We start from the raw sequence: 19,420 nt of genomic DNA, 5'->3' as shown, positions 1-19,420 counted from the left end.
GCCTTTAGATGTGGGAGGATGTTTTGTTTTGTTTGTTGTAATGTGTCAGTGGGATGCAAGTCACAGTCTGGAAACAGATGGAGGAGGTCTGGAGGAATTAAAATAAGGAGCACGTAAATCCCTTGTGGTTAGTGGGCTGGGAGGCTCTGTGGGTGCACTGCTCCTGTTCCTCTTGCTCACACAGCACATCACCCTTCTCTGGTTTTGTGAACTTGATGATAAAGTGAAATTTTGATTTGAGTATCAGCAGTGTGAAAACTGGGATTTCCTTATGTGTCATGTGAAAACACTGTGAATGAAGCAAATGACAGCAAGTGTGTGCCTCTGTCAGTAGGGAAGACCAAGCTGCAGCTCGTTTGGGTTTTCCTGCTGCAGAGCTCTGGCTGTGCAGGCTGTTTGCTCCGAGCTCAGCCTGGGGGCTGCGTGGGTGAGCTGCTCTCTGTCTGTTCTGCCCTGCACAGGTTGCCCCAAACGACGAGGCCGTGGTGATGCTGCTCTGTGAGTGGGCTGTGAGCTGTAAGAGGTCCGGGAAGCACAGGGCCATGGCTGTGGCCAAGCTTCTGGAGAAGAGGCAAGCAGAGATTGAGGCAGAAGTAAGTTGTTTCTACTTGTAGCGTAGTGTGACAGTTTGCTTAAAGAGTAAGGTGTTTCCGAGGAAGCCTCACTTTAATCTCATCTTGTTACAAAAGGAGTGAGTTTGGAGCACTGGTAATCTTTTCATCAATTAATATTTTTAAAATTCTAGACAAATTTAGAATGAAAAAGCCTTCTATTTAAAGTAAGTAACTTCAGCCTGATTCAGAATGGTCTATGGTAGCCGACTTATGTCTCTTTGAAGTCTCTCACTTCTGTGAACTACTTGTCTGACTAAAGGGGTGCCACAGGAACTGGAGTCCCCTTTTAGAGGGCTATGGGTCTGGCAGGTGGGACAAGGCCATCAGCTGGAGCAGAGCAGTGTGTCCCTGTGGGGTGTCCCTGTGGGGTCACACAGCTCTGCATCCCTGGCACTGCTGGGAGCCACTGCCTTGGCCTCAGGGCAGGGCCAGCTGGGTCTGCACCACACGGGGCTCTGCTGGGGAGATTTTCCTGGCAAAAAGGGTCCCCAGCAGTGGTGTGTGACTGTGGTGTGTGTGACTGTCAGCCGGGTGTGGGGGGAGCGCTGGCAGCTGCTGAGGACACACGGACAGGATGTGCAGAGAGACTTTCGCTTTGCAGAACCTCCTTGCTTTGTCTGCTCTCATCACAAACCAGAGACTGGGGGAAGGGACCTGCCTTGTTCCTGCCTCACTGCACCCAAATCCACCTCAAGCGGAGGGGTTTGCTCTGCTCATTGTTCAATTTGGAATTTACACAGGGGAGAATTTTCCTTTTGTGTTCACAGTGTCCTGGAAGTTCTGTATCTTGAATTTTTGGTTTTCTGTGAAACTGTGTCGTTGCAGCTGATGGAATATGTCTCAGGCATTCCTTTCCACTTAGTAAATACAAAGTGATTAAATAAAACACCTTAGAAATAACCAAACTAGGTAATGAGAAAAGCCTGTTGTTCTAGAGTGAGTCTGGAGTTTGTGCCGAGGTAGGAAACAGGCACACGTGTGGTGGCCTCAGATGCAAATGGTGGGGATATTGTGTGCATTTGGGTGCAGAGACATGCTTTTCTGTTTATTTAACTGTGCAGAGATGTGGTGAATCTGAAGTCCTAGATGAAAAGGAATCTCTGTCTTCAGCCTCCTTGACAGGTTCCAGTCTTCCTGTTTTCCAGAATGTCCTGCTAAGGTTTTTGGATACACAAGCTCCCTCGTTATGTGAGTATGAACTAATTTATATTCCAAAGTAGGTCAGAAGCAACTGGTCTTCTGCCTGGCTGCTGAAGTTACTGGTTTGCTGTAGGGGGTGTTTCAGTTTCTGTGATTATCAGCTCATGTGCACACTTCTTTTCTTGTTTCTTTTAAATCTCCTTGATCCTTGTTATAGGATCCTTCTATGATTTTTGATTTTTTTTTTTTTCCCCCAAAAGGAAAATTAACAGAAACTGTGTTTATTTCTGTTTAAGCTGTTTGAGATTTGGGGAAATTACTTGCACTCTGTGCATATTTAACACCAAACAATTGTCTCTTTCTGACACATCCATGCTCTAAGTGACTGACTTAGAAATGACACTCAAGTGTTGCAGCTGAAAGCTGTTGGCTGACAGATAGTGGATTGAAAAAAGGATCTTTGTTCATTGAGGGCTGCTCCATGACATGTCTTGGTCTGATAAAACTGATAGCATAGCTTGTGTTTCTGGCATCTCCAGTACTGCTGGTTAGGGCATCTTTTTTTCCTGATGCCCTTAAAATAAAACAGATTTTAAGAGGTTTGAAACACAGTACTGAAAACTCTCAATGTCCGAAAAAGGAGAAATTTCTTAAAATGTGTTTCAGACTCAGAGATATTGGCAGTGCTCTGCTTTCGTGCCAGTGATGACCCTGGTTTTAATAAACCATCCAACTATTTGTGTTACTAAGCCTTGTGTTTCTGCTGTGCTTCCTTCAGATGTGGTATTGTTCTCCTTGGCCGAGGGAGCTCTGAAAGGCAGGGGAAGGAGCTGGGGATGTTTCCTGTGTTTGAAATGTCCTTTGGTGTTTTGGAACACTGGACAAGTTTTGAGTTGTTGTGTTGGTTTTGCAGTGGTTGAGCTCCCGAGTCTCCAAAAATGAAAAGCACATACTGGTATATTTTGAGGAGGGCAGCTCACCTGGGCTCAGGTGTGTGTTTTGGGATGCTCCACCAGCCCCACGCCTCATTCCTGAGGGGTGTTGGGGGGAGCAGGACCTGGGGCTGCAGGGGGGGGTCAGACCCCACTGCTCCTGGGCAGACTGACAGCTGCTGTGCTGCAGCCCAGTGAGGATGGCTGAACACACTGTTACATGCTGGGCTAATCTGAACTCCAGAGCATAATTTGCTTTTAAATAAATGGTGATAATTCAGGTTTGGTAGTTCTTTTGCTGCCCAATAGATTTGGCATGATATAAAGCTATTTTCTGTTAACCACACTGTTGCAAACCTTTCTGTGATAAAGAACAAGTCAAATTAAACAGAGCTGTGACAAATGAAAACTTAGTGACAACATTTTATATGTTGTACTTCTCTAGGCTTTGCTTAGTCCTGACAAAATAACATGCATTTATTTTAATTATTGTTTTCCTGATGTGCATGAGCATCTCTAATAGATAAACTACACTACACTGTCAAGCTTTAATGAAAATATTGCCTTTATATCTTGGAGGCCTGGCATGCAGATCCCGAATTCTCTGCAAATATTTTATAGGATTTTCTGCTATAAATGCAAAAGTGCTGTAGGTAAGACAGCGCTTGGGAGGAAAGGCCAGCTGTTTGAACAGTTCAAACCCAAAGACTTATAAGCTGAAACTACAGTTTAACTTCTGGTTTTTTTCTTGTTTGTGTAGCTGACCCAAGCAGTGACCATGAGAAGACAGAGTTTGTGAATTTGGTGCTGCTTTTCTCGGAATTCACTCGGCACGATGTTTTCTCCCACGATGCCTACATGTGCACTTTAATATCTCGTGGGGACTTGTCCATCACTGCAGCTCCCAGACCACACTCCCTTAATGGGGAAGCTGTAGATGAACATTATTCAAAGGATCATGATGTGAAACTGGAGGTAATGCTTTGTGCTGTTCCCATGTTTGTTATTGTGTTTCATTAAATGTGGGTTCTCAGCGAAGCATTAGTATTTCAGGTGTGAGATACTGGGGGTCTTTGTGTCTCCTTGTCTCTTCCTCTTTGAGAAAGCTGAAAAGGATCCCTTAACTTCATTGCTGTGTGTAACTGTAAATATTGCTGATTTGGTGCAGATGTATCAAACTAGCAGCTGTCTGGTGATCTGAATAACTTGGGACAAACTGAAAGACACAGTTCTTAAAGAGGCACAGTGCTTGAGTTTGCTGTGACTTATACTTGTTTTTCTCCCTGGCAATTATTAGGATCATGGTATTGTGCAACATATGGGCATTGACTCAGGAACCACTGGTATTTTTGATGATGTAGAAAAGAGTGACTTTAAGGCAGATTTCGGTTCAGAATTTCCAGTAGGTTTGCCTTTGATTTTCTGCATGCCTGCGATGCTTTTGCTGCCCGCGGCTGCTGTTGTGTTGCCACTGAACATCCCTCCATGCCCCAGCACCACCCTGCTCCTTCCCTCGGCAGCTGATGGCCTTTGGCATCGTCTCTGTGTCTGTCAGTGCCTCACCTCTGTTCTCTGCATTCTGCTGCTGCTCCCCTGTGCTGCCCTGTTTGTCCTCCTGCAAGCACAGACATCCCTGCTCTCCCCCCTGCCCCATCCCCAGTGTGCTGAGCACTGTGGGTTACAGTGAGGATGAAGAAATGTGCAGAGCTCCCCACTTGTTTGACATCAAGGACCCTCACTGATGCCATCTGCTTCTCAAAGGATGGTTCTATGTTTTGGCTCTGTTTTTCAAATCTGTTTCCCCCTCATTTTCCTTTCTGTTCTGCACAACTCTCGAATCTCCTGTTTCTTCCTTTGGATTTCCCCTTGTTTTGCATGGACTGCCTAGACTTATCACTTGCAGGATATTGGGACCCTGTTTCTGCCTGATAATTGTCATGTTGGTGGTTTCAAGCACGTCCATGCCTACCTACAGTGTCTCTTGTCACCTCCCACTTCCCCCATCCCATTATTTTCCCTCAGTTGCTGAAACAGCTCATTGTGGTTTCTGTGTCACAGCAACATGAGGAGTGTGCAGATTGCTCCAGATCAGAATGCTTTTTCCCTGACTGAATATCTCTAGGTTAAAACTTGTCTAATAACCACGGAGATGTGCACAGGGATATAACATGTACATTTATCTTAAATCTGAGGCTTGAATGCAATTGCCTTACTTTGTCTGTCTTTGAAAAACCTCAGATATTTGACAAGTAGCTGCAAGCAAGAGCAAATCCTGTCTTTGTCTGCAGCTGCTGGATTTCAGAAGCTGGAGGTTACACTTACCTTACACCTTTGCTTTACATGTCTCAGATCTCTTCTCCGATGCCTGGGGAGTCTCGTCAGAGTGTGACCCCTTCCTTCGAGAGAAGGATCTCAGTCCCGAGCGAGAAGTCAGCCAAGAGGGAGAGGCTGAGAGAGCTGATTGTGCCATCCACCTATGACCTCCTTCGGCACCTGCAGTACGCCACACACTTCCCCATCCCCCTGGTGAGTGACCAGTGACCTTCCCCATCCCCCTGGTGAGTGACCAGGGACCTTCCCCATCCCCCTGGTGAGTGACCAGGGACCTTCCCCATCCCCCTGGTGAGTGACCAGGGACCTTCCCCATCCCCCTGGTGAGTGACCTGTGCTCGTGTGTTGTGGTGCTGCCTGATGGGACAGCAGAGCATTTCCAGGAGGGAAGTGTGTTGGTCACTGGGGTTCAGGGACAGGCACCACAGTAGCCCACCATGACCCAGGCTCTAACAAAAGCTTGCTAAATAGAACATTTTGGGCTGGAGTTGGGCAGATGGATGAACACCGAAATATCTGAAAGAAGTAGCTCTGAACTGTGTGACAGGAGGTGTCTCTTCTTCCTGCCCACTTGGTGCTGCTTCCAGCGTGGATTTTGGGCTGCTGTTGCTGTGCTTGTCTGTAGGCTCATGAGAACTGGAGGAAGCCCCATGAGTAACACTCTAGATCCCAGCCCTCATGCAGAAGGGTTCTCATGTTTTCCCCTGTGCTGGAAAAAGGCCCCAGACACTGAACAGGCCTCAAACTGGACTGTACCTACTTAAGAGTTATTATTATATTTAAACAATGACAACTTTTTAACAATATCAAGTCCTTTCAGTCCATGAAGCTTCATGTGAGAGTATCATGTGATAATTCCAGTTTTCTTTCCTTTAAATTTCTTAGCCCACAAAGTTTGGGTTGTGATTTATTGCAGAATTGTTATGAAAATACTGAATGAACCATTTTGAATGCTTGCTTTGAGCAAAATATGAATCATGTTTTTTTTTTACTCAAGGATTAGAAAAAAAGATAATTTGGTTTTGTTTCTGAAATAGTTTTGATTTGCAGATGGAGCTAATCTAAGTAGCTGGATTTTGCCAGTGCAAATTGATTTTTAAATTTTGATTATTGATTATTGTGCATATGCATAAGTTTTGGAAGTAAATATATATCAGAATATTAATAAACTTAGCTGCTGTTTTATAAATTTTTATGAACAGAAAACAAGCAAAGAGAACAAGCTGGATACTTATACTCTTTGTTTTAAAACTTGCTTGAATTTTCTATAATAACATGTTAGGTTTTTTCCTATTCACTGAAGCAGCAGCAAGGAGAGGCAATGGAACTTGGTAAGAACAAGAAATTTATGTATAAAAACTGCAGGTATGATATAGGCAGATACAATAATTTTTAATCAGTGCAGTTTAAAATCCCTGTCTGGAGTAAATAATGCCCTCTGAAATGCTTTTGGGTTAATCATGTGTGTGAAAAAAAACCTTGCAGCTGAAGAACTTCCATTCAGTAATTTCTTCACTTGATTGCACCAAGTCATTTAATATAGTAAATACACAATATTTAACTTAGAAAAGGTGAGTTCAGGTGTTTGCCATAAATAATTCTAAAGTATGTTTGAGTCTGAACATGTATTGTTACACGTTGCTGATCCCTGGTGGGTCACCACTGCTCACTGAGCAGAGTGGAAGGCATCACTGAAGGCTCTGTGAGCTCAGACCCCCTGTGTGAGTGTGGAACACAGCCATGGGCATTTACTGATCAAGTATTTTCCTTCTGCTCGGGCTCACGAATCGTCAGGAGCGTTGTCACCCGCGGTGTCTGCGTGCACAGTCACCCGACAGCTGTCACTGCTGCTGGTGGGCTCGCTCTGTCCCCGTGTTTGAGAGCTGGGGAGGTGTATCTGCTGTTCACTGCTGCTGGTGGGCTCACTCTGTCCCCGTGTTTGAGAGCTGGGGAGGTGTATCTGCTGTTCACTGCTGCTGGTGGGCTCACTCTGTCCCCGTGTTTGAGAGCTGGGGAGGTGTATCTGCTGTTCACTGCTGCTGGTGGGCTCGCTCTGTGCCTGTGTTTGAGAGCTGGGGCCGTGTACCTGCTGTTCACTGCTGTGCTGCAGCTCCACGTCTGTCAGCGCCTTTGTTTGCTTGGGGGCTGCAAACGCCTCTGTGAACTTCAGCCGGAAGGATTTGGAAAGGTGGTAATAGAGAATGGGGTCAAAGCAGAGATTTGAGACTGCAAACAGCAGGGTGGACTCCTTGGCTTTGAAGAGGGCCCGTCTGAGGGGGCAGCTGGCCGTGGCGTCCCTCTGGCTCAGCGTGTAGGGGATGCGCACGGCGTGGTAGGGCACGAAGCAGAGCAGGTACCCGGCCGTCACCAGCAGGATGTGGGTCAGCGCCTTCCTCACGCTGCCGTAGCTCTCGCTGTACTTGTGACGGTAGAGTTGTCTGACGACGAGGAAATTGGAGATCAGGATCACGGCTGAGAAATTCAGGAATATCGCTGTGCATATGAAATTAGTGAACACGTGCCAGTCTCTCCCAAACTTCGTTTTGAAGTCGATGCATCCTGCGCCGGGTCTTTCCTCGATGTGTTGTATGGGAATAGCCATGTTAGGCACGGTTATGAGGAGAATCATGAGCCACACGACCACGGACAGTGTCTTGGCAAACCCCGGCTCCTGGATGCGGTAGATCTTAGAGCTGTGCATCAACTGCAGGCAGCGATCCATGCTCACAAATCCCAAAAATATGATTGACAAATACATGTTCAGATAGATGAAACAGGCTGTAACTTGGCAGTGGAATATTCTCAGATTCCAGGACGCAATTCCTAGGTCAACAATAATCTTCATTGGCAAAGTCAAAGTTAACAGGAAATCTGCAGTGAGGAGGTTGATTAAGTAGATGCTCATAGGCTTGTGTTTCTGATGCTTCTGTGTGAATGCCCACAGTGCGAAAAAGCTTCCAATAATTCCCATAAGAAAAATCAAGTAGTAAAAATAGGTAAAAGGTTCCATTTCTTCATAGATATGGCATTCTGAAATGTTGCTTGACATTGTAAACTCCTGTGTGAGTTGGCTTTGCTGACTTGAGGTATCAAGGACCTACGAAAAGAACCGAGAGGACATCAATGACATCTGCCTTTCCTAAGAGACAGTTGTTATTCTCTTAGAAGTTTGCTTGATTAATTTCAAGGAAAAATGCAATTAGGAAGAAATATTATTCTCGCTCTTTGTGCTGCTTCCCAGATAATCAGGAGGGCTTTGTTCTCATGTTGGAAGACTTAGGAATATATTAGGATTTGTTCCTGAGCCTTCTGAGCAGCTTTTCCACTAGAGCAGCCTTTCTGGGAGGGTTTGGTTTGACGCCCGCCCTCAGCCAAGGTGCCAGAGAAAAAGGTTTGAATCTATTTAAGCATCTAGTTAATAATGCTAAAACTTCATAACTTTTTTTTTTTTAAGGATTGAAACTATGCTTATAAAAAAGTAATCTTTGTACCAGCCTTGTTCTATAAAAATGTGTTGGGAGTTCTGAGGGAGTGCACTGGCAGACCAATATGGGTTTGTCTAATGGGTGAGCAAATGGTTCTGATCAGTCCTGAGGTTTGCACACTGCTCTCTCTTCCCACTTGAACAAATTAATTGTATGTTTTTATGAAACTTTTAGGAAAAGCACATTTTGAAAGAAGCAGATAATAAGTATTGTCACTCACTATCTTTGTAGGCTTCACTAGAAATTAAAGGGAAGAAAAGTAAAAAATATTGGTCCTATTTCAACTAAATATGACTCCATGACTGAGGGGCTTGTTTGATTGCTACACTGCAGGCTGCTGCATAGAATGGCTGTGGGAAAAGCTGTTCCTTCGAATTTCTTGGAATGAAAACCAATACATTTATGTCTTGAGAAGCATCAGAATGCAACAATTCTATTTCTTTATATTGTTTCTAATTTTAGTACACAATATAAGAGAACTACTGCAACTGCACGTATGATTTCTGCTGTAAAATATGTATGCATAATTTGTAAAGCAAAATGATTGCAGATACTCCAGTGGTTTGAAAGGGGAAGGAAGCAGTTTACTCCTTGCAGTTGGCTTTCTGCAGGCCTCTGTTGTGCTGAGCACAGGTACCTGGGTGGAATGAGCGTGGTGTGTGTGGTGAGGTGAGGGCAGGCGGTGCTGGGCTCGCTGCTCCCTGGGCACTGGAGTTCCTGCCCTGCCCTCGGTGCAGCCCGGCTCGTCCCGTCCTGTGCGGGGCGAGGAGCCCCCGGCAAACCGAGCCCCGAGGGGCTGCTGGACCGGAGCCCCCGGCAAACCGAGCCCCGAGGGGCTGCTGGACCGGAGCCCCTGCGGGCACAGCGTGGCTCTGCCCGGGGACACTGGCACCGGCAGCCAGGCTGGTTTGCTGAGCCCGAGCCCGACCCCCGTGCGTCTGGCACAGCCGGGTTCTGACTGTACATCCATGGGCATCGAAACAGGCTGAAACAGAGACTGAACCACGTACCTGTCCCTGTGGCCTGGGCTCTCCTGGGCATCGGTCTGCAAAGGTCTGATGTGTCGCAGCGACTGCTCCCCCAGCCCGATGGTGTGACCTTCTCCTCCGGCTGCCTCTGCGCGGATCTGAAAACGTGGCTGTGGTTTTTAAATGAGGCGACTGACGCAGTTTAACCCAGAGTTCAAATGGCTAAATCACGTGGAAGTTACCGAAAGAGTGGGACAGAAAGACGTAAGTGCTCACGGAACAGCCCAGGGCCCTCTCTTTCCTGTTCCTGGGGAGGGCCAGGCGAGGGCTGTGCCCCGACACCCACCCTGCTGCCCACGGGGACTGATGGGTGGGGAGTGGGCTGGGGAACAGCCGGGTCAGGCGTGGTGCTGGGCCAGTCTCACAGATCTGTGTGATTCCCATTAAGCTTTTGTGGAGGGCAGATGGTCAGAGGTGTTTGATCTGTAGGTGCCAGGGACAGGAGCTGTCCGGGCTGGAGCTGTGGCCTGGCTGACCCCTGTGGGCACTGCCCTGTGCAGTGTGTCCTGCTGCTTTCACGCCTGAAGGTTTAAATGTTTATCATGTGTTCACATATGTAAGGGTCATGAGATGTGTGGTTGGGTCAACCTCAGTGTGTGGACTTTCTTGTGTGGTTCCCAAAAGTTCATCTGCTCAGTCCCAGATCCCTGACCTGGGGCTAAGAGTGTGTGACATCAGTGGCTGTTTCTTTGCTTTTGTTTTTATAAATCTGAAACTCTGTTGCACCTTGCTCCCCTCTCCCATATATTTTACATTTAAAATCTGTGTGGAATCAGGATTTTGCAATGTAGTTGGTCCTCGCTCATTGTGATATACCTGCATGAAATTCCAGGTTTTGGGGATCTCGTGAGTGTTTGCTTTAGAGTTCCATTCTAATTTGTGGATTTTAAGGCATGTAGGGATTCTGCTTATCTCAATTAATATTCTAAACCTTTGGACATTTACCAAGCACCATTAAAAATAAAAATGACACATTAGGGAAGTAGGGGAAATGTTTTTATTTTTTTTTTTTGTATGCCATGGGAAAAGGTCTGACACCATGCTGGGGGTGAGGGACTGACAGCGACACTGAAACTCTAACTGGTGGCACTTGGTTGTAGTTGAGAATCCACAGGAATTTACAGACCCCGTACCAGAGCTTTGGGAAGGAACAGATGAAGAATGTCTGGTTTTATGTTTAGTCATAAGCTGAAAGTTCAGACCATATTTGTCAAAATGTTTGCAAAACGTCGTGATCCGGCATGATCCCATGTCCAGTTGTGAGCAAACATGGGCTCATTTTATGGTGTTCTGCTTATGCAAAGCTGATCTCGCCATACTTGTAGGGTTTTTTTTAAACCCAAACTGCAGCACTGTCAGTTGTTTCTGTCTCTGTGTCTTTGTTGCTCTCCCCTTTCCAGCAGTCAGTTTACAACTCAGGAAACTTCCAGGTATAAACAGACAAAGTATGTGATAGTTGGGTAAACCTTTAGTGTGAAATGGTCTGCCCTTTCTGCAGAGGTGTTTTAGGAGGAGAACAGATATGTGAATATGAGTTACTTGGGTGTGTGAGGAGCTGGCTTGGGGTGTCTGAGGCATGATGTGCTGGGAAAGATGTGAAAGGATTAATTTACCCAGTGCTGAAAAAAAATTGGCTTCAGTTCATCCAGCGAAGTGAGGAGCAAGGCTGGGGAGATGGAGCAGGGGCTTGGTTTGACACTGGTGTTATTTGGGACTTGTCACTCACAGGGTGGGTTTGTAGCAGGAGCAGGGGCACAGGAGCGTTTCTTGACTAGTGAAGCTCTTGGAGGAGGAGTTTTTCAAAGTGAATTATATGTAGCATTCCTTTGATCAAGGGTGTTGGTCACCACCCTTTCCCTGGTGCCTGCATGTAGGTTCTTGTTGTTCTAATATCAGTGATCTGCTAGGGTGAGGAAGCAATATAAATAATGTTTTCAAAGCTTGCGAAGCAATTAAAAAGTTATTCAAATATATATTGGGGAAGAGTTTTCATCTGCCTATGCCAGTGATCTTTCGCAGCCACAATTATGTAGATTTACGTAGGCAAATACCAAGCCCTGCCATGCAGGGAACTGAATGTTTTTGCCATAAATGACAAAAGATCTTCCACAAAGCACCAGATTCCCTTTCCCAGCAGGTTGGCTCCCTTGTTTAGAGGACAGAGCCTTCAGAGTCTGTTTAATGGAGTTGGGGAGCTCTGAAAGAACCACATAAATAATCTTTTATGTATTTTCTTAACAACCAGAACACAGCCTTGTCCTGTAGTCCCTGTGGGCAGGTTTGGGCTGGGGACCCCCAGCCCCTGCAGTCCAGTGAACACCCAGGCTGGGGTGCTGGTCCTCCCTGGGACAGCTGGGACTGCTCTCCAGGCAAGTGAGAAACATGTGGAGGTGGATTTGCTTCACAAAGGTGTGTGTGAACCCAGCAGAGGTGTCCAGACCTTTAGCTGGAATACAATCCTGTGGGGTGGTGGAATCCTGCTGCTGCAGACCAGTGGTCTCAGGCCAAGAGAATTTACCCCCGGTCTTGGAGAAGGTGCAAGGACCAGATGTTTGAAAATTTTTCACTCTTATCTGTTAGGACTAAAATAAAACACAGTGACAGAAGGGTGAAGCACATGTTATTTCTCTTCCTGTAGTTTCTTTGTTAAGTAAAATGAAAGCATTCAGCCTCCAGAGCTGCTGCCTGAAAGCTTTAGTGGAGACTTTATGCCCTGGTGGGTTTTCCCTGTACGATGATAAAATCAATTAAAAAAAAAAATCTGCACTGAAAAACACAATTATAAAAGATATTATATTTGTACAGAGCAGATTGGTGGCTTTCAGCTGTTACCTTGGTACAAACAGAAATGCTTTATCACTGTGTCAAAAGCATGGGAAAACCAACAAACCATTCTTTCTGGATTTAAATGCACCTGGATTTTCTAGACAGTGGTACCTGTGTGTTCACAGACAGCTCTGTGATGTTCTTGCCTCTTCCTGCACCAGCAGAGTTTCTGCAGTTTGGTGTGGATGTGTTTGTGTTCATGTTAGTTCAGAGAAGCCCTGAGGAAGACCGTGCAGTGTAACTGTGCTCCTTACTTTATAGAAGGATCCTCTTGAAACCCTTGCTTAGATTGAACATCACATCTTATAGAAATATTCTGACATTTTTTGCCCAAGGGTGACAAATAGTTATGTTTAGTTCTTAGTTTTATAGAATATGTCCCTTAAGAAAACTTCTATATGTTTATATGTATATATATATATAACCAAAGATATTTCAGGCTTTGTGTGTATCTGTGAGGATTTGCTGTGTGGGTTTTTGATTTTCTTTTTAAATTTATTTTTTTATTTGTTATCTTCCCCCCCCCCAGTTGTTGGCATAGAATCCTTCCTTAAGCTGTGCATTGCCACCAACCCTTCGCTCTGTGACCCAGCAGATACACGAGTGAGATTCCCAGCACAGTCTGGGTCCCCTTGGTTGGGCTGGTGGAGGCCAAGTCTGAGAGACCCGTGCTGACCATCCTCGTGCTGCCTCCGAGGGCTCTGCCTGCTCGAGGGGGAGCTGTTGGGTGTTCCCAGGGCTGTCAGGCTGCTTTGGTGGCTGTCGTGTGTCGTGCCTTTGTGAGAAACAGCAGAAAATTGGTTTGGTTTTGGGTCTTTTGGATGATCCTTTCAGAGACCTATGGCCTGGAGCTCTAGAACATGCCATTCCAGGTACTCCTCTCTCTGTTTTGAAGATCCAGGTGGGTTGTGTCACATCCTAATGCAATCACAGCGTCAGTGAAACAGCACACAGTGAATACATTGGCACATGCAATAATGGTTATATACAGAGAAAGAGCACTTGGTGTTTTGTGTTGAAACCTCTTTTGTTTGTTGCTGGTTCTCATCTGTTGTGTTTCTTTGGGACATTTGCATTTGTGAATGACTTCCTGAAACGTGCACAATTGTACAGACCTGAAACTACAAGATGTTTATACTTTCCCGAAGTGTATTTGATCTTCTGGATTTAGAAATTTCAACCTCACTTGAAGCTTTCAGCTTGAGATGCAGTTTTTGATACAGCTTTTCTTTAAAAGGGAGGCAGAGGAAGAAATAAATAATGGGGTCAAGGCAGATGTTCGCAGCAGACAGCATCAGAGTGAACTCCTTGGCATAGTACAGTGATTTTTGGGACTGGCAGGTGAACTGGGAGCTGGTCTGGCTCAGGGTGTATGGGGTCCTGCAGAGGTGGTAGGGCACAAAGCAAATGACAAACACAAACATGATGCTGAATATATTCCGGCTGGTTTTTCTCTTGGCCGTGTCTGAGCTCCTTCGGAATTTTTTGTAAGAGCTGTATATTTTTTTGGATATAGCAGTGTAAAATATGATTAGCAGAATAAAAACAACCCAGAAAATCCCTGTGCAAATATAAGTTGTCGCTGTGTGCCACTGTCTGCCAAGCTCACTTTTAAGACCTATACATTTTCTGGAATAATTGTCTTTAGTGATTTCATTAGTTAAAATCATATTTGGAAATGATATAAGCATTAACGACAGCCATATGATTATAGAGACCACCTTGCTGTAGTTCACTGTGTGAACAAAGGAGGTGAACAAAGGTTTTACAATTTTGTAGTATCTGTCAAACCCTATGAGGCCGAAAAAGGTGATCCCGATGTACATGTTCATGTAGAACACGACTGCAGAGTATCTGCACACAAACAGGTTGAGCTCCAGAGGTGCAATCTCTGAATCAGCCAGGATTTTGAAAGGAAACGTCAGGCTCATGAGGAGATCGGCCACGGCGATGTTTTTGAGATAGACAATAAAACTCTTTGTGCTGGAAACGTGCAGGAAGACCCAGCCTGCCAGGGCGTTCAGCGAGAGCCCTGTGAGGAAGATGAAGGAGTAGAGCAGTGGAATGACTGTCGTGGTCACTGCTGTGCGGGGGCTGCAGTTGTTTCCCGAGGCGTTCGTGCTGGTGTTGAACATCCTACAGCGCCTTCGTTCCTAGGAGCAGAGAAACAGTATCTCAGTAGGACAGAGTGATGCTGAGCTTTCTGTTAGTTACTGTAAGTTTTCTACTCTTGCTTCCAAATAAACGTGGCCTGCTTCTCAGAAATGACCACGTTCCCACACCACAGCTCCCAGCAGTGGGGCAGAGTATTTTTCCAAGTGGTGCCATTTCACTCACTGTCTGGTGATGTTCAAGGGCATGCTGCTGCTTTGAACAGAGGATCCATTTGCTTCTCTGTTTGACTTTAACCCATTGCCTTCCAGCCCTGGGCTGCCTCTTTCCTGGGCATGAGTCCAATTTGGGGTGATACTGCTGAAATTAGAAGGACCTCCTGAAAAGGCACCAATAACAAATGGCATTTTTTATTTAAATAGTAACACACTGTTTAAAAATTATTCTTTCTGCTGTGTCCCTGTTCTTTTCCTCTTGCCAGACTGTCTCAGCAGGATCCTCTCTCTGCATGTGGTGTGTTTAGAACTTGTTCCTGCTCTGTAGGGTTTTCTGAAGTGAGGAACCCGCAGGTGGGTCTTTCTATGCTTGGATTTGGAAGCAGATACTTAATGAACTTCCTAAGCCATTTAATATGTTTTGTGCTGAGATTATTTCAGAACTGTGTCATTAGAGATGTGGATATGAAGTCTTTGTAAAGTCTGTTGTGTCTGTGCAGCATGGAGGACACCCCAGGCAAATTTTACATTTGATACCAGCACATTTAGCAATGTCTGTTGTTGAGAGGGAGCCACAGTCCCAGCCAGACTCTGCACATCTTTCCGTATCATTGCAAGTCCTTACCTTTTCTGCCTTGCCTGCTGTGGAGCTTTGCTAAGGGTCTAGAGCACTGTCCATTCTTGGGCTTGGGGCCTCTGCTCTCGCTGTGAGTCCTGTGGGAGAGACAGGAAGATAGTCTTTTATTGTGACACAGGACAGTGTGACCCCACGGTGCTGAGGGGCTCCTGCAGTGCAACACTTGCTTAGACCACCTCAGAATCAGCACTTAGCCAAGGCTTCAGACCTGTCAGGACTTGGGAATTGTTGGGGGCAGAGCCATGGAGCTCATGAGGCTGAGGTCATACCCAACCTCAGCCCTCACTGCATGGGTAAGGCTGGAGGCCCCTGTGGCCCCTGCTGTGCATTGCAACAGTTAGGTTCATGATCAGTGTTACCTGCTCTCTCTGTCACCTCGTCACGCACTTGGCTCTTTCTGGAAGGCCTTGTCCTGCTGCTGTGAGCGGTTCAGGGGGGCAGGGAGCACTCTCCCATCACTGGTCTGTCCCCGTTAGCCCACGGGGTGGCTCCTGTGGCTGCTGCTGGTGTGAGGCAGAGGGCACACGTTAGTGCCAGCTTTTGGGACGGGTGTCACAAACAGCCTTTTGTACTGGAGCAACAGTTCTCGGCCCAGAACACCTGGGCCAGCATGAAGTGTATTGATTTGTGTAAATAATGTCAACTCGTTGTGCAAACCAGCAAACTTGATTCACTGGATGAACAAGATTGATTTGGTAAAATATAGAAAAGCTTTGAACTTCCTCAGCTTGCAAATGGTGTTGTCTTGGCAAAACACACAAAAAGGGAAGTAGCATAAACCATTAGAAGTGCTCAGTCCCCTCTGAGGTCAGACTCTTGCACTGTCCCCTGACTGTCCCCAGTAGCATTAAGGCAATTCTTGAACTTGGCTGTCAATTTTCAAAGTTCATGGCTGATTTACTGAATGTAAGAATAATCTTTACAAGTCGTGTTTCTTTTATTTTCCCTGAATTTACCAAAGATTCTGTAGTACCAAGTGCACATCTGAGCTATTTACGGAAATGAATGCAGCTGCTTGATAAATAAATAAGCAATGCAGTTACTCGGTCAGGAACTGGTGACAGTGGTGAATGTCACCAGAAATCTTTTTTGAACTGCGAAATGGAGTTAATCAGGGCAGATGATCGTGCCTGATGGTACCTCTGAAGTTAGGAGGAAGCTAGAGATGGAGGAAGCACAACACACACCGCAGCTATTGCAAATTGTGCTGAGTGTGCTAAAAGAAGAACCTTGGTTTAAGATTTTCTCTCTAGTGTGGTGGGAATGTCGGTACTGGGCAGACTTGCAGTGCTGGCCATGCTGGTGCAATCCAGTGAGAAAGCTGCTGTGGGTCTCCCTGGGGGTCTCAGAAGGGGCAAGGCTCAGGAGCACAGGCAGGGCCAGGGAGCTGTGCTGAGCTGTGGGTGCTGTCCCTGCTCCCACGTGCCCGGCTGGGTGTCTGGGGCTGGCTGAGGGGAACCCTCTCCCCCAGGCACTGGGACACTTCTCAGTCTGTGCTTGCTCAGGGCTGCTCTGACCCTTCTCTGCATCCCCACAGAGGAGCCCTGCCTGGCAGCCTGTGGGGTGGGTGCCAGGTGGAGCCGCTCAGGGTCCCTGGCTGGAATTGCTGATTTCTGGAAGACAGTGCTTGTGGTGACTGTGGAGACTGTGGTGACTGTTGGTAGATTTAACGTGTTGCAAGTTTGCCAAGAGACTAACATTTTGTTATTTACTGCTCTTATTATGTCATTTGTCATGGGGCAATGTCTGGGTTTTAATACTTAAGAGAATAAAGGTATGCAAAATACACCATGGGCTATTTTAGTGCCTGAAAATGGTGTGTTGGGTGGTAGTTGTTCTTGTTTGTCACAGAGGTGTAGTGGAGGGAAATGAGATGAAGAGTGGAATTAGGATGACGAAGGATGAATTAGGATGAAGAAATAAAGTCGTGTTCCCACTGCAGGAAGCAGTAAGGGAGTAACTGCACTGGCACCAGACGTGGTGCTGGTGCTCCCTTTCTGCATGGCTCTGGGGAGGGGGGTCAGTCAGTGCAGTGTAACCTCTGCAGTGTCTCAGTTCCTCACTGCTGTGCCTTCCAGACCCCTCGGGGCTGGTGTGTAAGGACAGAGGGCCGAGCGAGCCGTGTCTCTCCTCAACTGCTCCTTGGGGTGCTGGTGAGGACCGTGTCCCCTCTGACAGCAGCTGAGAATGGATGTGTGTCCTGGGAATGTCACTGTGGCTGTGGCCCTGCGAGCCTGGTGACACTGTGGGTGTGTCCTGTCTGCAGCTGCAGTTAGTAAGGGGAAGAGCAGAAGTGTGAACAACTCTACATTAACAGATCACTTTGAATCCAAAAAGGCAAAATCCAGGATGCTGTAGTGAGGAGGCAGCAGTCGGTGACCGCAGGTATTGCATTGGCTGGATCATAGGGGATGTTCTCCTGGCACGTGTTCTGAAGGACATGGCAGGAGAGCCAGCAGGTGCACAGAGCAGAGCAGTGTGTACAGGTACAGGGAGCAGTGTGTACAGGTGCAGGGAGCAGTGCAGATCTACAGGTACATGGAGCAGTGTGTACAGGTACATACAGCAGTGCAGATCTACAGGTACATGGAGCAGTGTGTACAGGTACATACAGCAGTGCAGATCTACAGGTGCATGCAGCAGTGTGTACAGGTACATGCAGCAGTGTGTACAAGTGCACAGAGCAGTGCAGATAAGGGGATGTATTTCCTGTTAAAGCTCTCAAGGGCAGCGCGGGCTCCTTTGGCCGCAGCGTCCGGACACCTCAAGGGCAGAATTGTATTTCTGTCTTGCAAAACCCACCAGTAATTGTTTCACTTCTCCTTACTGTCTAGCAGTCCCTGTGCTCTCTTGAAATCTGAAATTCAACAGCTTCATTTTTCTGATAAGCTAAATTTTTCATTCCCTTTTTGTTTCTGATTTTTAGACGAGGGTCTGCATTATTCTGACCCCATAAGCTTTTAGCATTAAAAGGTTACACTGTGAAGTCTGTGCAAACCCTGATACCCACATGGAAACTTGGACAATGCTCTGAGCTCTTTGCATGTAGTATCATTTTCAGATCTAGCTTAAATATTAATGTTTTTTTAATTAAGCCTCAAAATTTCCCCACGGAGATCCTTCCTATCTCCAAATTACCATGTCGGAGTGGTGGATATGAGAGGAAATGTTAGGATCAGATAAGAACAGTTTAAGAACTGAAATATAATGACAAAAAGATTGCAATGAAAAGAATAATAACCAAGAGAGATAAACAAACCCCGAGAAAAACAAGTGGTGGGTCAGCTCCTTATGCCTCTCTGTGCTGGCAGGGCATGAGAAGCAGGGAAGTCCTTGACTTGGTGCAAGCCCTGCTCAGCAACAGCTGAACCACCAGGATTGTTCTCATCCCAAACCCAAACACGGCTGTGTACCAGCTACCGGGACAAAATTCACTCTTCCCTAGCTAAAATCAGGGCACTAGGTCAATAAAACATTTTAATAATCAGTAATTTTGTTGTCCTAAAACTAGACTTTTAAAAGTAGTAAAATATGTTTCAAATAAAGAAATTGTTCCCTTTAATATTCTTTTTTAATGGTAAAATTTGTCATTTGAATATTTTACTTTAAATTCTATTTCTGATGTTTTAAACTATGAGTTTTATACAGTTACATTTCCTCAGTCGTAAATTAAAACAAAAGTAGTTGCTAAGAAAAGATATTTTTCTTAAGACAGAGAAGAGGAATCCTTGCCTGTGTGTCCTCCATCTGTGCTGGCTCAGCCTCACAGATGTGGAGCAGTTTCTGTACAGGTTTCTGTAGTTAGTTACAGCTGCTGCTTTGTGCTCTGAGTTGTTAGTGGTTTGCAGAAAGTATGGATGTTCACCTTATTTGCCAGTTTAAAAAATAAAATCGCAGTGGCAGTTAATTGAGAACGTTGGCAGGGGGCAGGAGCAGGTGATGGAAGGCAGCGTCTCACCTGGACAGAAGTGCGGGATGGCGCCTGTGGTTCCTCCTCAGCTGCAGCACAGGGACAGACGGACAGGACAGGACGAGCCCTTCGCAGCTGCCCTGGCACGAAAAAGGGCCGGGAAGCTGCAGCCTGGGAATGTCAGGTCCCG

General features: G+C 46.2%; 3 protein-coding genes across 4 annotated transcripts in view; 1 reads left to right on the top strand and 2 right to left on the bottom strand.

Moving 5' to 3' along the window:
- The window catches only part of MED12L (mediator complex subunit 12 like), a 101,879-nt gene that overhangs the window by 19,730 nt on the left and 62,729 nt on the right, over positions 1–19,420 (top strand). Inside the window, exons 11-14 of the mRNA XM_017835405.1 lie at positions 462–593; positions 1,676–1,802; positions 3,447–3,661; positions 5,036–5,212. Coding sequence (XP_017690894.1) covers positions 462–593; positions 1,676–1,802; positions 3,447–3,661; positions 5,036–5,212 — 651 coding nt within the window. The remainder of the gene's footprint in view (positions 1–461; positions 594–1,675; positions 1,803–3,446; positions 3,662–5,035; positions 5,213–19,420) is intronic.
- GPR171 (G protein-coupled receptor 171) lies at positions 6,000–9,617 on the bottom strand. Of its 2 annotated transcripts, XM_017835453.1 has the most exons (3): positions 9,513–9,617; positions 7,104–8,114; positions 6,000–7,040 (listed from the first exon to the last, which is right to left on the bottom strand). In XM_017835453.1, the coding sequence occupies exons 2-3, from the start codon at positions 8,064–8,066 to the stop codon at positions 6,798–6,800; spliced, it is 1,206 nt and encodes a 401-aa protein (XP_017690942.1). In that variant the 5' UTR covers positions 8,067–8,114; positions 9,513–9,617; the 3' UTR covers positions 6,000–6,797. The 2 variants fall into 2 exon arrangements, with proteins under 2 accessions (XP_017690942.1, XP_017690941.1); XM_017835452.1 differs by having other exon boundaries at positions 6,000–8,114.
- Positions 12,870–19,397, bottom strand: P2RY14 (purinergic receptor P2Y14). The gene is made up of 3 exons (XM_017835460.1): positions 19,279–19,397; positions 15,309–15,397; positions 12,870–14,509 (listed from the first exon to the last, which is right to left on the bottom strand). Exon 3 carries the CDS (start codon positions 14,489–14,491, stop codon positions 13,478–13,480), a length of 1,014 nt encoding a protein of 337 aa, XP_017690949.1. The 5' UTR covers positions 14,492–14,509; positions 15,309–15,397; positions 19,279–19,397; the 3' UTR covers positions 12,870–13,477.

Source organism: Lepidothrix coronata, unplaced genomic scaffold (genome assembly GCF_001604755.1).
Source record: "Lepidothrix coronata isolate B3197 unplaced genomic scaffold, Lepidothrix_coronata-1.0 Scaffold256, whole genome shotgun sequence".
Taxonomy (NCBI): Eukaryota; Metazoa; Chordata; class Aves; order Passeriformes; family Pipridae; genus Lepidothrix; species Lepidothrix coronata.
This window is presented reverse-complemented; position numbering and strand designations above follow the sequence as displayed.

Excerpts from the sequence above, each read along its gene's own strand:
- GPR171 (XM_017835452.1), bottom strand. The coding sequence starts at position 8,066 with ATGTCAAGCAACATTTCAGAATGCCATATCTATGAAGAAATGGAACCT.
- P2RY14 (XM_017835460.1), bottom strand. The coding sequence starts at position 14,491 with ATGTTCAACACCAGCACGAACGCCTCGGGAAACAACTGCAGCCCCCGC.